Consider the following 16,090-nt stretch of genomic DNA (forward strand, 5'->3'; position numbering starts at 1 on the left):
TGTTCCTGGATGGAGCATCTCCTGCCTGTCCTGGAATGACTCATCGGCTCCTAATATAAAACCACTCTTCTGATCTGACACCCACCCACAGAGCTACCATCTCCAGGGTTGATCTCGAACCTGCCCAGTTGTCTAGGGAGGTCTAGATTCATCCCTGTCCTGCACAGGACACCAGGGGCTGGGTTGGACCTGGCATTCACGGGTTGGTTATTTCTTAGCTTCCCAGGCTTTCTGGACAGTACATGCAGACCTCTAGCAAACGTGGTTATCTCTCACTGCTCTTAAAGCCTCTGCATTTTGTCACACACATTTGCAAACAGAACAGCTCACAGGTAAGACCTTGATTTAAAATCTGGCACATTCAAAACCCTCTTAATTGAAGAATAGAACCTCCTTCTCTGCTTTGCAAGATACAAGGGAAATGGGGAACATGGTTAGATGACAGACAGGATATGCTCTTTCCCACCAAAATACTGACATTAAAATTGATTTGGAAGTATTTAAAAATAGAACCTAAAGGCATCAAGAAGAGACCATTCCTCTAGGATACACACCTGAATTACATTTTTCCAAACGAATGCATAGAAACTAATGAGCAATGGTGTGTGTGTGTGTGTGTGTGTGTGTTTAACGCATGGGCAGTTAATGGACAGATCTGGCTACTCCCCAAGGATTTGCTGGTCTAAGAAAATGACAGTAACTCAACAGCAGAGGCTGAGCCACGCTGGTTGATCGAGAGCACACACACCCTGAACAGAGAGCAGTCTTTCCAGCTTTAAGTACCCTGGGCTGCCTGGGCTGTCCACGCTGCTCGGAAAGCTCCCTTTACTTTGGCTTTTTGCTTTGCTTTTATGTGTAGACTTGGATTATGTGTAGAGGTGGGCTCAAAGCATTTAAGTCGTCCTGGTTCTTTCTCTCCTTCTAATTTTTCTCCATTTCAGGCTGGGGACTGTGCTCTCTTGTCTTCAGGCTGATGCTTGGCAGGCCTTTATGGAAGGTTTTTTTTTTTTTGGTCAAAAGCCAAAACCTTAAGACCTTTGCAGCTTAGGAGCTCCTGAGCTGAAAATGACAGAGTAAGGAATGTGGTAAAAGACAAATTAAATGCAGTGGTTTCTGGTTCTGGGTGAGGCAGAGTTAGGCACACTCTACCATGTCTGTCCCACTGAATGCAGCTCTGAAACCCGGAACGAATACACGGAGCGGGAATATGAAGACTCTGAAAAGTAACTGGTTGCAAGAGAGTAAGGGCAAGACACCAGAATTCCAAGTACAGAGAGCCCGTGGTATGTTTCCCATTTTCGCCTGCAGTTTTGCGCAGCCTGGACTCAAAGCAGCCTAGAATCCAGAATTGGGCACAAGGGTGCCTAATATTGCTCCACAGGTGGAAAAGGGGACCCCTTATGCTCAGAGAGTGCAGGCAAATCCCTGTTCTTCTTTTCTCCATCCTGTCATGCTTCAGCCCCCAAAGGGTTTAGTAGTAACAGGAGGGGCAGGGGCATGGCAGGGGGAGGTTGATAGTGGAGGGCCTCAGTCACTCAAAACTTTGAGAAAGGGGTCTTTCCTTTTGGATTGAAGGAGTTGCAGGCTCCAGAGGATGGAGAAAACTCTCATAGCTTTTTCTCTCACCAGGCCTTCCTGCTACTTGGCCCCCAAAAGAGCGTGCATAGCAAAGCAGGGGGATTAAAGTCCCAGTTCTCTGGCCAGAGGACTGTAAAAAGGAGCCCCAGAAATCTAGAAGAAGCCAGGGAACTGAGGAGAGGGAAGAGCTCGGAGAACAACCATAAAGTCGTTTAGAGCTCCTGGGCTCATCCCTGAGCTGCGCCTGGGGATCTGACCCTAATCAGCATGCCTTCTGCTGTTTGAGCTGAAGGCCAGGGTGGACCAAGGCCTCCATCCCAGAAGGCCACTGGGGGGTGACATGGGCAGCTGAACGGCACTGAGCCGTCGGAGGACAGTCTGCGGGGGAAGGAATGTGAGGTCTGAGCTGGACCACACAGATCACCTACTCTGTCAGTCATCAACGTACTGCCTCTCAGCTCTGAACGTAGCCTTCAACATCTGTACTGTCTGACACACAGCACTGTTCCTTGAAGTACTAGTCCTTTAAAGCGAACTCCACGTTAGACTTTCTCAGGGGAGAGCCCTGGAGGGACAGCGCGGTGGGAGGAGGTCCCCTGCCTTTTCCGATGTGGGTGGGAGGGGGCGGTCGGGGGCACGGCTACTGGAACTGGCCCCAGCCCCTGGCCCAGAACCTGGTCCTTTGCACCCGGACAGCCCTGGCTAACAAGAACTTTTCTGCAGTCCTTTCCACCTGGAAAACAGAGCCCTCATGGAGCCCCTGTGCTCTGAAGGCTTCCTGCGACCCTGGACCCCCACTGCATATGTCCACAACCCTGGTGGCTGGTCACGTGGCCTTCCATCGGGCTCTGGGCGGGGGGTGGGGGGTGGGCGCTATGAGTTGCCCAGTGAGCCAGACCAGCCTGACCAAACCAGAGGACTTCCCTGCTGTCTGCTGGGCTGAGCCGCAACTTCTCGAACGAGGTTGGAAGACGTTCCAAGTTTGTCCTTTCTGGGGTCCTCTCCCTCTGCCCTCGGGTGTGAATGGAAAGATAAAAGGATCAGCAACAAGTAGAAGGTATAAAGAACCAAAGGGCAACTTTAGAAATAAAATAGACAATCACTGAAATAAAAGCACTCCCTGGATAGATTCATAAACATAACGGAGATGATCTAGGGAAGGGGTGGGACATTTGAAGATGGATTGCTGAATATTACCAATCTGAAAAAAGAGAGGAAAAGAGACTTCTAAAAAAGTGAGCAGACTCAGGACCTCCCGACCAGAGGAGCTGGCAAATCCCACACAGGATAAACCCAAAGAAATCCATGCCCAGATTAGTCATAATTAAACAGGAAAACCAAAGACAAGGAACAGTCCTCAATAAGTCGTGAGAGAACCATGATGCGTCACCTCGATGAGACTTATGGTTCCAACAACTGCACATTTCTCGTGGGAAACCATGGAGGCCAGAAGAAACAGGCAGTGTCTATAAAGTGCTGAGCAAAAAGAATGAACTCGGGATTCTCTATCCAGCAAAAACAATCTTCAGGAGTGAAGGTGAAAAAAAAAAGGAAAAAAAAAGGAAAAGAAAAAAAAGGAGTGAAGGTGAAAAAAAGATATTCAGGCGAAGGGGAACAGAGCATTTGTCAGCCGATGTCCTCTGCCTGAGGGGACTGTTAAGGGGAGTTGTTTAGGCAGAGGGGATATGCTACCAGAGGGGACATGGGACAACAGGAATGAAGGAGGAGCCACAGATATGATCCATACCAGGGTAGACGTGATGGGCTAGCGTCCTCCTCGTGAGTTCTTTCAAAACATTTCATGACTGGGAAGCCCAAAATAGAACACTGACAGGTTCAGTGCATGGGACAACGGCAGCACGGAGGCGAGAGCCTAGGGGACCTCGGTGGTAGTAAGGTTTCCACGTCTCACTCCAAGTGCTTAAAATATTGTTTCTGATGGACTATGAGAAGTGAAGCCGGAAGCCTATTCTCCCTAGGGCAACCACGAAAAAGAAAAGACTACACGGAGAAACATAGTCCAAAACACAATAGAGAAAATAAATTGAATACTAAAAAAATGTTCAGATAAACGCAAAGGAAGACTTGAACGTGTAAAGAGGAAAACAAAAGAGGAGTGAAGCAGAATATAGGTAATAAGTGAATTTAGACCTAAATGCAAAGTATCAGTAATTATGTTAAATGTAAATTGCCCAAATACACCAATTAAAAGACATTATTGGAGTGTGTGAAATAAATGATCCAACAAGATTCTGTCAACAGGGGCGCCTGGCTGGATCAGTCAGTGTGAGATGCGACTGCTGATCTCAGGGTTCTGAGTTCAAGCTCCACGTTGGGCGTGGAGCCTACTTAAAAAAAAAAAAAAAGGTTCTGTCTACAAAATCAAATATAACCATACACTTAGGTTAAAAGTAAAAGGAAGGAGTTGAAAAAGTTTTGCAAATCATTTATTTATTTATTTATTTATTTTAAATGTTTTATTTATTTATTCATGAAAGTCAGAGAGAGAGAGAGAGGCAGAGGCAGGGGGAGAAGAAGGCTCCCCGCCTAGCAGGGAGCCCGATGCGGGACTCGATCCCAGGACCCCGGGATCATGACCTGAGCCGAAGGCAGACGCTTAACCATCTGAGCCACCCAGGCGCCCCTGCAAATCATTTATTTGACGAAGGACCTGTGCTTAGGATATATAAAGAATTATTACAAGTCAACAATAAAAAGGCAAATGGCCCAATTTAAAATTTGGCAAAGGATCTGAACAGACATTTCTCCCAAGAAGGTATAAAAATGGTCTGGGGCACCTGGGTGGCTCAGTCATTAAGCATCTGCCCTTGGCTCAGGTCATGATCCCGGGGTCCTGGGATCGAGCCCCGCATTGGGCTCCCTGCTCCGCGGGAGGCCTGCTTCTCCCTCTCCCACTCCCCCTGCTTGTGTTCCCTCTCTTGCTATGTCTCTCTGTGTCAAATAAATAAATAAAATCTTAAAAAAAAATAATAAAAAAATAAAATTTAAAAATGCCTTTAAAAAAATAAATAAAATCTTTAAAAAAATAGTCGATAAGCACGTAAAAAGATGTTCGGTCAACATCATTAGCTGTCAGGGAAATGCAAATCAAAACTACTAGACGCACCCCTTACACCTTTGTCAGAAATCTCCTTTAGGTAAAAGAATTTTAAGGGAGACAAAAGACAGTCCCAGATGTCAGAAATGAAGGGAAAGATGGAAGTAAATCGGGGCCAGCATTTTCAGCTCGTTAGACGAAAACGAGGGCTCTCCAGCATTCCACTGCACAAACAGAAGCCAGCTCTCCCACTCAGCCTGGCAAGCCATTCATAGAATACACAGCTGAGTCAGAAGATTAAATATTTGATTTTGTATCCCCACTGACTGCCATTTAGAAGCGTCTGGAACTGGAGCAGAGAATATTCAACAGCCCTGTGATCCGCCAACTGACACGCTGTGTGTGTGTGTGTGCGAATCAGGAAAAGGATGGAGCCAGATTTCAGGGCTCTTAAGTAGGGGAAATTTAAAACGATAACTAGGAAGTTATTTTTAGATAAGGGAGATCAGTGTAGGTTAGTGGAATGAACATTAAAATGTACTTTTATGTCCTATTTATTTATTTATTTATTTTTGCAGTGAGCAAATAATCACTTAAGGCAAATAGTAAAAACAAGATGCAAGGTGGGAACATAAAAAAGAAGAGAGAAAGCTCGTTGAGCGGCCCGAGAGGGGAGCAATCTGGATGCAAACCTTTTATTCAGTTTTCATTTGTTGATTCCACAAGTATTTATGGAGGGTCTGCGGTGTGCTAGGCACTGTGCTGGGTCTCGCTTCGATGAAGGGCCAAGATGTACCTGACTTTGACTTTCCTTGCACTTGGAAAACCACATAAACAGAGACCAGCAGCTTGTGAGGTTTCATGTTGCAGGGGACTCTCACAGGACAGTCCCCCATGCTCTGTGGTGTGGTCAGTCCCGGCTGGGAAAGTGCTCACGCGCTTGGTGCAAGGATTGGTTTTGTCGCTTAATGGTGACTGCTGTGTATCCTCAGGTCACCAGGAGTGTGTGTATGTGTGGGGTTTTTGTGTGTGTGTGTGTGTGTGTATGTATGTTCTGATTAACTCACAAACGTACCCTTGAGTATGGTACAGCCCTATTGGGAAGATGAGAGGCTAGAAAATTCAGTAGAACGTGGGCTCGATCCAAGGACCCCAAGAGCACAACCGGAGACCTGGAACCATGAGACTTGCGGAGGTCCCAGGGGGCTTTGGGAACCCACAATTCAGCTGAGAGGTAGGGACACAAGTGTGACCTTGTAGAGGAGGAATCACAGAGTGGGGGTTGGACTTGACCCACCCAGAGTACTATCAGGCTTTAAGAACATTAGCAAACTGCCATCTTGGAATTAACAGGGCATCTCATCATTACTTAAGACAATGGATTCATTCTTGTTTCGTTTTAAAGTTCTTGCTAAAACTGGGGTGCCTGGGTGGCTCAGTCGGTTGGGCGTCCGACTCTTGGTTTCAGGTCTCCAGTCGTGATCTTGGGGTCCTGGGATCGAGCCCCGTGTGTGTTGTGGGCTCCGTGCTCATCAGGGAGTCCGCTCATCCTTCTCCCTCCCCCTCTGCTCTCTGCCCCCTCCCCCCCAGCGCTGGCTCATGCGCACTCTCTCTCAAATAAATAAATAAAATCTTAAAGAAAAAATAAAGTTCATGCTAAATCTATTTTCTTCCATGTGTGTGTGAAGCTGACATATGTATGTTTCTTAAATAGGTAATTTCCTGCTCCCAAAATGGGACACAAAGTGGTCGTGTTCGACATTTCTGTCATCAGAGCCTTGTGGGAAACACGTGTCAAGAAGCACAAAGCTTGGCAGAAGAAGGAGGCAGAAAGGCTCGAGAAAAGTGCATTGGAAAAGTATGTGTTTTCTGTACTTGCCTATAGCTTCTTTAGCGTATGGGGACTAGGCAGGCTGCGGTCGTGGTGTGGAGGGGGATGCTCTTGTTTTGGGATTTCTCAGTGACTCTTGCTCATTGGGCTTCAGAGGCATCCCGTTGTTGCCCAGAGCGAATGTCTGATTCCCATAACAGTGACCCCCCCCCACCCCCAATGGTGTATGGACCCACATGCATTCCAGGCACTGTACCAGGTCTGGGGTAGACGCCATGATACAGTAAACTCTCTACAGTACACTCTGTGGAATGCTGCTCAGCTGGCCTCATGAGGCCCTCTGATGCTTTCCACACCTGGACAGACCATGCCCTAGGACACCTCAAGGGCACTCGCTGTCCTGCATTTCCACCCTCACCTGTTAAGCTGAATGCTGGGTAAGACTCACTGTACTGACACCATTTTTAGTTGGATTGAGAGCAGGTAATTCGACTACGCTCATGTAAACTCATGAAATAGGAGTAAAAGAGAGTTACACGTATATGAAATGAAGCTGAGCGCTTTGGAAAAACTGCATTTGGGATAACCATGAGCCACACATTTGACTCAGCACTGCACAAATCCGAAAAAGTATGGCAAGTTGGAGAGGTTGCACATTCTGGTGGCTTTGCATGTCTACTTTTTATTCCCTATGAAGGAACCAAAACTGGAGCTCGTGCATGATGTGCGGAGGGTGTGGTTTATATAAGGAAGGCAGAATGGGATTCTGATTGGCAGACCCATTCTCAGAGGAGGTCCCTGACCCTATCTCAAGTTGGCAAAGGTTGATATTTTTCTGTGCTTTAAGTTAAAAACCAAATGTGTAAGGTGTGAATGTCTCTCTAGTCTTAGTTCTCCATTTTTATGAACTATTTGGATCAAACCAATACTTGTTCTGATCATGCTTGATAATTATTAAGCTGTTACTGTAAGCATCACAGCCGTTCCAGGTGGTTATCCTTATCCCCAACTTGCAGACAAGGAAGTTGGGACCTAAGTGACTTGCCCGAGCTGACACAGCTGGAAAGTGGAGGATTTGACTAAGCTCTTTCCCCTGCACAATGTTGCAATCACAGATAGTTGGGACGTTCTTTCCACTTGCACTAATCTAAGGTTATCCAATATGATGTGAAACTTGAATTTAAGAATTGGAACCTCAGACCGGGCAACACCTGTGGTAAAGGGTGTGAGTGATCTACACTAGGACGAATTACACAGGTCCCCGGACCCCGTGAGCCCAAAGTGGCTCTCAGCTCTGCTCAGACCTCCTCCCCACTCCTAGCATCTAGGGTTATTCTAGGGTAGGACAACTTGCTGAAGGGGGACCCAAGCCCTGGGGGGTTTGGGGAAAGTGTGTAGCTGATGTAACCCTCCCCCCAACCCCCACCCCGAGGGTTCTTGGAGCTGGAGGCATCTGCGGAGAGCCAGGGTCCACAAACTGTTCTCTCAGCTGCTTTGGAGTGGTTTTTGCCTCCTGGCCTCTGTCTTGCATTGTGGTGCTAAATGGCTTTGTGGACAGCTTCCCATACCTCCCGTACACCGGGTTGGCCCTGAATTGGGCTTGTGCCGCGTCTTATCTTGCCCTAAGACAGAAAACTTCTTAGGGATTTGTTAGGCTTTTCTATTTTTTTTTTAATATTTTATTTATTTGACAGAGAGAGACACAGAGAGAGAGGGAACACAAGCAGGGGGAGTGGGAGAGGGAGAAGCAGGCCTCCCGCGGAGCAGGGAGCCCGATGTGGGGCTTGATCCCAGGACCCTGAGATCATGACCTGAGCCGAAGGCGGACGCTTAACAACTGAGCCACCCAGGCGCCCCTTGTTAGGTTTTTCTAGCTCAAGATAAGAAAAACAGCCATAATATTGGCTGGGCAGGTGAGGAGGAAATCGGGATGGTGGAGGAAGGAATGTGGGGGTTCAGGGAGCAAGCTGATTAGCTTCCCTGCAAAAAATGAATGTAGTAAATTTACGTTTTTTGCAGGTGTCTCTGAGTTTCCATACTACGATTGATACTGTGTTTGTTAATACTATTTGAAGGTTAACCGTTAGTTTCTCAAGATCTGTTTTCTGTAGGGAAATCAATATATTGAAAAGCTGGTGAAATCCTTATCAGAACAAGCAATTATTTGGTTAATTTAATTTTATGAAAACAGGCAAAACACTCTAGGTTGCTCTGTGACCTCACTTCATGGTACTTCATTTTGTAAGACTGTATTTGTTTCATGAAGCGTGTATCAAAACTTAAAAGTTATTAGCCGGGGGGACACCTGAGTGGCTCAGTCATTAAGCATCTGCCTTCGGCTCAGGTCATGATCCCGGGGTCCTGGGATGAAGCCCCGCATTGGGCTCCCTGCTCGGAGGGAAGCCTGCTTCTCCCTCTCCCACTTGCCCTGCTTGTGTTCCCTCTCTCGCTATCTCTCTCTGTCAAATAAATAAATAAAATCTTAAAAAAAAAGTTATAAGCAGAGATACAACACAGACTAGCACTCTATCTGAATGAAACTCAGCCTCTGAGTGGGGGAAATAGAAGAACCGCTGTAAGGCTCTGAGTGAGGACTTCCTCATCCAGGGAGGCTCTTTGCCATCCAGGCTAGGATTGTGGGTTCTTTTCTTAAGGGAAGAGCATTTTATTTGCACATTTACTGATTTAATTAGTGGAACTGTAATGGCATCATTTTACATGTCTATCTGTCTTGTATTTGAAGTTCTACTAAAATTGATTCAAGAGGATGATAATTCAATTATACGGGTGATAAAGTATAAAGACAAAGACTGTTTATTTATTGTTTATTTATTTATTTGTTTATTTTGATCTCCCCCCCTTTTCTTATTGAAATGTGGCTGACACACTATGTTACGTTAGTTTCAGGTGTATAACATAGCAATTTGACAACTCTATGTTATGCTAGACAGTTTACTTATTTATTTATTTATTTTTTAGATTTTATTTATTTATTTGACAGAGAGAGAGTTAGCGAGAGCAGGAACAGAAGCAGGGGGAGTGGGAGAGGGAGAAGCAGGCTTCCCGCCGAACAGGGAGCCCGATGTGGAGCTCGATCCCAGGACCCTGGGATCATGACCTGAGCCGAAGGCAGACTCTTAACGGCTGAGCCACCCAGGCGCCCCGACAGTTTACTTATTTTAATTAGTCTCAAGGAAGAGAATGGAATTGAAAAAAAGAGTTCATAGTCTCATCTTGACTCTCACCAAAAAATAGCTTATATTCTCATGAGGTTTCAGAGGGAATGGGATAGAAAACATTTAAAAAGAAATCCAAAAAAGATTGGTTATATGCTTCTTTTTAATGAGATGTGTCTAATACCCTTTTTTTTCCATTGTGTTTTGGCGGCACCAAAATATGTGAGTCATTTATGTTGGTTTGTCGTTTGTGACATAGGAAGGATGTATTCTGTAGGGCTTAACGGGCATTGTTCCATTACATTGGCAGGGTAGCCCTTCGGGTTCGGTCTAAGAAATGAGGGTAGAAGAGGCGTTAACCTGAAAAGTGCTTGGTGAACACAAGGCTTGGTGAACAGTGGCCATGCTGTTGGCTGTTGCCATTTTGGGGGGATTTCTTTTATTCCTTCAGTCCGCATGTCTTAGACCCAGGGTCTGCCCCACATCCTTGACTGCTACAATCAGATCTAGATCCAAAGGCAGGTATTTACATTCATTCATTTATTTATTTTTAAATATTTATTTTTTATTTAAGAGAGGGAGAGAGTACATGAGCAGAGGGAGGGGCTGGGGGAGAGAAGGGAGAGAGAGAGTCTTTTTTTTTTTTTTAAAAGGTTTTATTTATTTGACAGAGAGAGCACAAGCAGAGGGAGAGAGAGGGAGAAGCAGGTTACCTGCTGAGCAAGGAGCCTGACGTGGGACTTGATCCCAGGACTCTGGGATCATGACCTGGGCCGAAGGCAGCCGCTTAACTGACTGAGCCACCCAGGCATCCCGGGAGAGAGAGAATCTTAAGCAGGCTCCATGCCCAGTGCAGAACTGGATGCAGGGCTCGATCCTAGGACCCTGACATCATGACCTGAGCCAAAATCAAGAGTCAGATGCTTAACTAACCGAATTGCCCAGGTGGCCCTAGGTATTTACATTTATTTTTATCACATGGTATTCAAATATTTAAATTATACAGAAGCGCTAATAATGAAAAGTAACAATCCCAAGCCAATCCTACCACTTTCTCCCAGTATTAAATTCATCTCTCTCCATGTGCTGGAATTTTTAAACTTATCACTTTTATGACATTACATGGAGACGTCATAGGTAGATCCTGAAGCCCTACCTCCTTGATTGCTGAGTGCCTACCCAAGCTCAGCTCACTGTGACTAGGATCTGGGTAGGGTGGTAGCTGGGCTAACCAGGGCCATCAGCAAAATACTTTTTTAAAATGCTCCTCTTTCTCCCAGCTTAATGGCAAGCTTGAAACTCCAATGATACCCAAAGTCATTTTGGAAGAGCAAAAATTGTGCACGTAGACCTCGGGAGCCAGCCCTGCAGAAATTCAGGAACGAATGTCCCAGGCAGACACAAGAGCAATGCAAACACTAAAGCATGGGTTGGCCTGGGATGGGGAAGAGGCAGGTTTTAGGGTGAGGATTAGGAGTTTGGGTTGGAACATGTTAATTTTGGGACCTCTTTTTGACATTCAGCTGGAGATACAGGGGAAGCAAGGAATCTGGATTCAGTGAGGCAGTCTTGGCTAGAGAGCTATAATTGGGCACCATCAGCATACAGATCTATTTAAAGCCACGGCACTGGGAGATATCCAAAGAATGAGAAGAGCAGAGGCCCAAGGGCTGGGTGTTGGGACCTTGGAGAGTTGGAGGTTGGGAAGTTGAGGGGGGGTCAGCCCAGCGACTAGAGAGGTAGGAGTGGAATTGGCAGAGAGAGGGGTCCTGGGAGCCAAGTGGCAATCAGACTTCATGGGGGGTTGGGGGGAAGGCCTGTGCCAAATGCTGCAGATGGGTCAGAGAAGATGAAGACTGGATTTGGCCACTGGGTCTAGCAAAGCAGAGGTCATGATGACCTTGAGAACAGTTCCAAAGAAGGGGGATGCTGAGAACAGTTCCAAAGAAGGCGGATGTTCCAAAGAAGGGGGTTCAACAGAAAACAGGGGGGTGGGAACGGAGAATTGTGGATGTGAGTCAGCACAGCTCTTTCGTTGGGTTGGCTACAGGAAGCCCTTGAGCAGGTGAGAGGCTGGGTTTAGCTCGGGAGGTGGTGTAACCACAGGGAGGATCTGGGAGAGTTCTTACAGACCAGCCTAAGCACAGTCAGAGTTGACAGGAACACATGTGAGCAGGTGGCGTGGATGTGGTGCTGGGAGTTCCACGTGTTCTGTTCTCTTTCATTTCTTCCCTCCCTGAACCAGGAGCTCTGGGACAGAGGATGGGGTAGGCGCTGATGGAGGTTTGCTTGAAAGGGAGAAAATGTGCAAGAGTCACCTAGGGCCTGGGGCAAAGGGTCAAGCTTGGGAGTGTGGCAGGGCTGCTGGACAGCAGTGAGGGGCCTGGGGTCAGGGGTCACCATTCAAAGCGAGGCCAGTTTGCAAGGCAGTGAATTTTCCTCCACACTCACTCCTGGGTGGGTGCAGGTGTGGAGCTAGGGGTGGGGTGGGGGAGGTGGATGCCAGCTAAACTGAGGTTTGTCCAGGTGCACACAAAAGAGCAAGAGAGGGGTAGGGGGATTGAGGAGGGACGCAGGAGTGATGAAAATGGGACCACGAAATGTTTTTTATGAAAGCCTTACTGAGGAGCGTAACTGACACACAGGAAACTACACGTATTTAAAGGATACAATTTGAAAAGTCTGATGTACATATACCTCTGTAAAACCATTTGCACAATCAAGATAGGATCATATTCGTCATCTTAGAAGCCTCTTCCTCACTCTAGGTGGTTCTTTCCTCTCATCCCCTGTCCTCGGTGCCTGGGCAGTCACTCCTTCCTGTCGCTGTAGATGATTTTGCATTTATTAGAGTCTTACAAATCATTTTATATAAATGGAATAATTTTTTTTTTTTGGCCTGGATTCTTTCGATCAGCCTGATGACACCGAGATTCATTCACATGGTAGTGTGTATCAGGAGTTCATTTCTTTTTACTGCCGAGTAGTAGTCCACGTGTGGATAAGCTACAGTGTGTCCATCCATTCACCTATGAAGATGCATCTGGGTTGTTTTCAGGTTTTGGTTATAAAGCTAATATGAACATATGCCTAGGTCTTTGTATGGATAGACAGACACTTTCCCCTGTCTTATAGAAATACCTAGGAGTGGAACGTCTGGAGCATACGGTATACATATCATCTTTATAAAATCTGTGGGGATCTAGAGGGTTGGTGACTGGCAGGGTTTGGCTGTGTCCCCAGGCACCCACCCCGGCATTGCAGCTCTCCTGAGGAATTACTGACATTGACCACACTCTAGTGTTGCTACCAAGCTTTGCTAACACTCCTAACTGTTGACTGGTGGAAAGACAGTCTATAAGCACTTACTAGAATGTTTCAACACCTGTGATTCCTTTAACAGCGTGGTCCTGGCTCTGAATCAGGGGTCTCTTGTTGGCTCCACACCCTCTGCACGCTGCCCTGGCAGCTTTGCCCCTCTGGTTCCCCTGCTTACTCATTCCCTACGATTTGCCCATCACAAGGGTGGGGGTTGGGGGGGGGTTGGGGATGTGAAACAAAAACGAGGCAGAACTGAAAGCAGTCGAAGCTACATAAAGGAGAAGGTGATCACAACTCCCTGAGCCCTGGCGGTCCCACCGCAACAAGGGATGAGGGGAAGAGGTCTGGGCTTTCTCTCCCCACCTCGCCACACCCCTGCCAGACTTCTCACAGGGCGACCAACCTGTGCTAAAGGTTAACGCTCAAAAAAGGTGCAGTGATGACTCTGCAGATATAAAAGGAATGTGTGTTCGAAATTCTGGTTTTCTCTTGGGGCGCTTGGGTGGCTCAGTTGGTTAAGCAACTGCCTTTGGCTCAGGTCATGATCCCGGAGTCTGGGGACTGAGATCGGGGCTCCCTGCTCAGCAGGGAGTCTTCTCCCTCTGACCCTACCCCCTCTTGTGCTCGCTCTCTCTCTCTCTCTCAAATAAATAAATAAAATCTTAAAAAACTTCTGTTTTTCTCATTATGAACAAGAGGACAAGCAGTGAGGTGTTACAGCCAGTTCAAAGGAGAATCCAAAGGACAGACACATTTAGCTATCAGGAACATTGAAATGAACTTGCAAACAGAACAAACTGTCCTCAGAGGTGGGGGAGGGTTGTCCCTCCACCGGACAGAATTGATTTCCGTGTTGTAGTCAAGAATTATTTGTGTTGCTATCAGTTTTCTACAAGTTCACTTTAATCTCTGCAGAGTTGTAAAGATCGGTCAGGTATGTTATAAACTGGGGCTGCCTATATATTTCAAACCAGGTGCCCTTGAAAGATTAGCATATTCCTGTGGCCATGCATTTAAAAACAAAACAAAACAAAACAACTTGGGCTAGCACCACATAATATCAAAGGAAACTATAATTAATAAAATGCATAGGTAGCTTTGGTAGAAATTTTAGGCAGGAATTCCATCCCTCTCTAGTTCTGCTACCAAGCTTTGCTAACACTCCTAACTCTTGACTGGTGGAAAGACAGTCTATAAGCACTTACTAGAATGTTTCAACACCTGTGATTCCTTTAACAGCGTGGTCCAGGCTCTGAATCAGGGGTCTCTTGCTGGCCCTGATTCTCCTTCTCTACTTTTTTAGTCAAAGTTGCTGATAATTCACAACTCTGAGGGTTTAAGATGCCCCTTACATTCCCACAGCAGAGGGACGGAGAGAGGAGGTGCAGGGAGGAGGGCTGAGGTTTGGGTGGTTGTGGGGGGTGGTGCTTGAGTCTCCCGCCACTACGGGGAATCGCCTGTGCCCAGGTGGCCTGCCGGCTACTCTGGGCAGGTGAGGGCGGTTCCCCAGGAACGTGACTTCGGCCTCTGCTGTCCATTTAGGATAAAGGAGGAGTGGAACTTCGTGGCCGAGTGCAGGAGGAAAGGCATCCCCCAGGCTGCGTACTGCAAGAATGGCATTGTAGGCACCAACGTGAGGCTTCTGGAAAAGATCGAAAGGAACATTCTTGCAAGGCAGAGTTCACTTTCCAAGGAGAGAGACAAACGGAGCAGTCCATTTGTGTTTGAACTTTCGGGGGAGCAGTGGACGGTGAGTGCAGCAAGGGGGTGCCCCATGCGCGCTGCTGGGCTCTGCTCCAGGCATTGATTGGCCTTGGCCTTGGCCCAAAGAGGAGCTTTCCCATGGAAGGGGAGGAGCCAGTTGCCTGCTCTGAACCAGATTCTCTTGTCCCTTCCTCCATGCAAGACCACGTAGTCCTGGGGAGGGCAGCAGGATCCCTCCCAAGCTGGCAGGGGCTGAGACCCCAGTGGCCCTCCCCAGGATGGCACAGCCTTTAAAATATTTACTCCTGGGGCGCCTGGGTGGCTCAGTTGTTAAGCAACTGCCTTCGGCTCAGGTCATAGTCCCAGGGTCCTGGGATCGGGTCCCACATCGGGCTCTCTCCTCTGCGGGAAGCCTGCTTCTCCCTCTCCCACTCCCCCTTGCTTGTGTTCCCTCTCTCACTGTGTCTCTCTTTGTCAAATAAATAAATAAATAAATCTTTAAAAATAAAATAAAATAAAATATTTACTCCTGTGGTCTCTCCCCCAGACCTTTAAAATCACTCTTTGCCCCCCACCTTTTTTTTTTTTTAAATAAACTGAGTCTTTTAGGTAACATTCCCCAGTGGGTAGTGACAGACCCTTTAACTGCTTTTCCTCCTGAGATTCTGAGGCCAGGACAAAGATGCCCCCCCCCCTTTCCTCAGGTGTTTACAGGTGGCCTCCTGCTCCCAGGGTCCCTGACCTGCTACTTTGCTTGGGGAGGCATCTCCAGGGCTTGCCCATGATCTGACGTTTTCTGGTGGAAGCAGCACCTGAGTGTGCCATGGCAAGCAAACTGGGACGATGGTCCCTTTCTGGGGCACAGGGTTCTCTGGAACCTGCCCTCCATCTCTTTTTATCCCCCCAACTTATGGCTGAAGGCACTCTGGGCCCGGAGACTGAAATTTTGGAGGGGGGGATCCTGGGGGTTGTCCTTTATTGGCCATGTGATCTGGGGGCAATTTACTCCACTTTCATATATTTTATCTTCTCCAGTGCTAAGGCCTGCCGTGGCTTCCTCTAAGGGCTGTTGTGGGTTCTAAAGGAGCCGATATTCTAGGACACTGACTTGTTGGCTGCACTGCCCTCTGAAACTGGGAGAGATTATTACTGTACAACCTCTAGTCTTCTTTCTTCTGCATCCCCATCACTGAGATCAGTGGGTGCTCTTCTGCAGTTCTAGTTAAGTACCGCTGGTAAATCATTCTCATGTGCCATTGTCAAACGTGGTCCTGGTCTAAGCACTTACCCCACAGGGGTTACCCAGCCCACCTGGAGAACCTCCATCCATAAGCACTTCTCAGCACCTTTCCAACTGTATCCCAGAGCCCTTGAGCCAGGGGCGGCCTTGGATTCTGCTGAGTTCCTCTGTCGTTTCACAAA

The 16,090-nt window shown here is 47.3% G+C and overlaps 1 protein-coding gene across 3 annotated transcripts in view; it reads left to right on the forward strand.

The window, feature by feature from the left end:
• The window catches only part of LRRC2 (leucine rich repeat containing 2), a 41,660-nt gene that overhangs the window by 9,749 nt on the left and 15,821 nt on the right, over positions 1-16,090 (forward strand). For all 3 annotated transcript variants that reach the window (XM_034998542.1, XM_034998543.1, XM_034998541.1), the window contains exons 2-3: positions 6,351-6,494; positions 14,507-14,714. In XM_034998542.1, the coding sequence (XP_034854433.1) occupies positions 6,370-6,494; positions 14,507-14,714 (333 nt within the window). In that variant the 5' untranslated portion in view covers positions 6,351-6,369. The remainder of the gene's footprint in view (positions 1-6,350; positions 6,495-14,506; positions 14,715-16,090) is intronic.

This window comes from Mirounga leonina, unplaced genomic scaffold (assembly GCF_011800145.1).
Source record: "Mirounga leonina isolate KUSES-001 unplaced genomic scaffold, KU_Mleo_1.0 Mir_94, whole genome shotgun sequence".
Lineage (NCBI taxonomy): Eukaryota > Metazoa > Chordata > Mammalia > Carnivora > Phocidae > Mirounga > Mirounga leonina.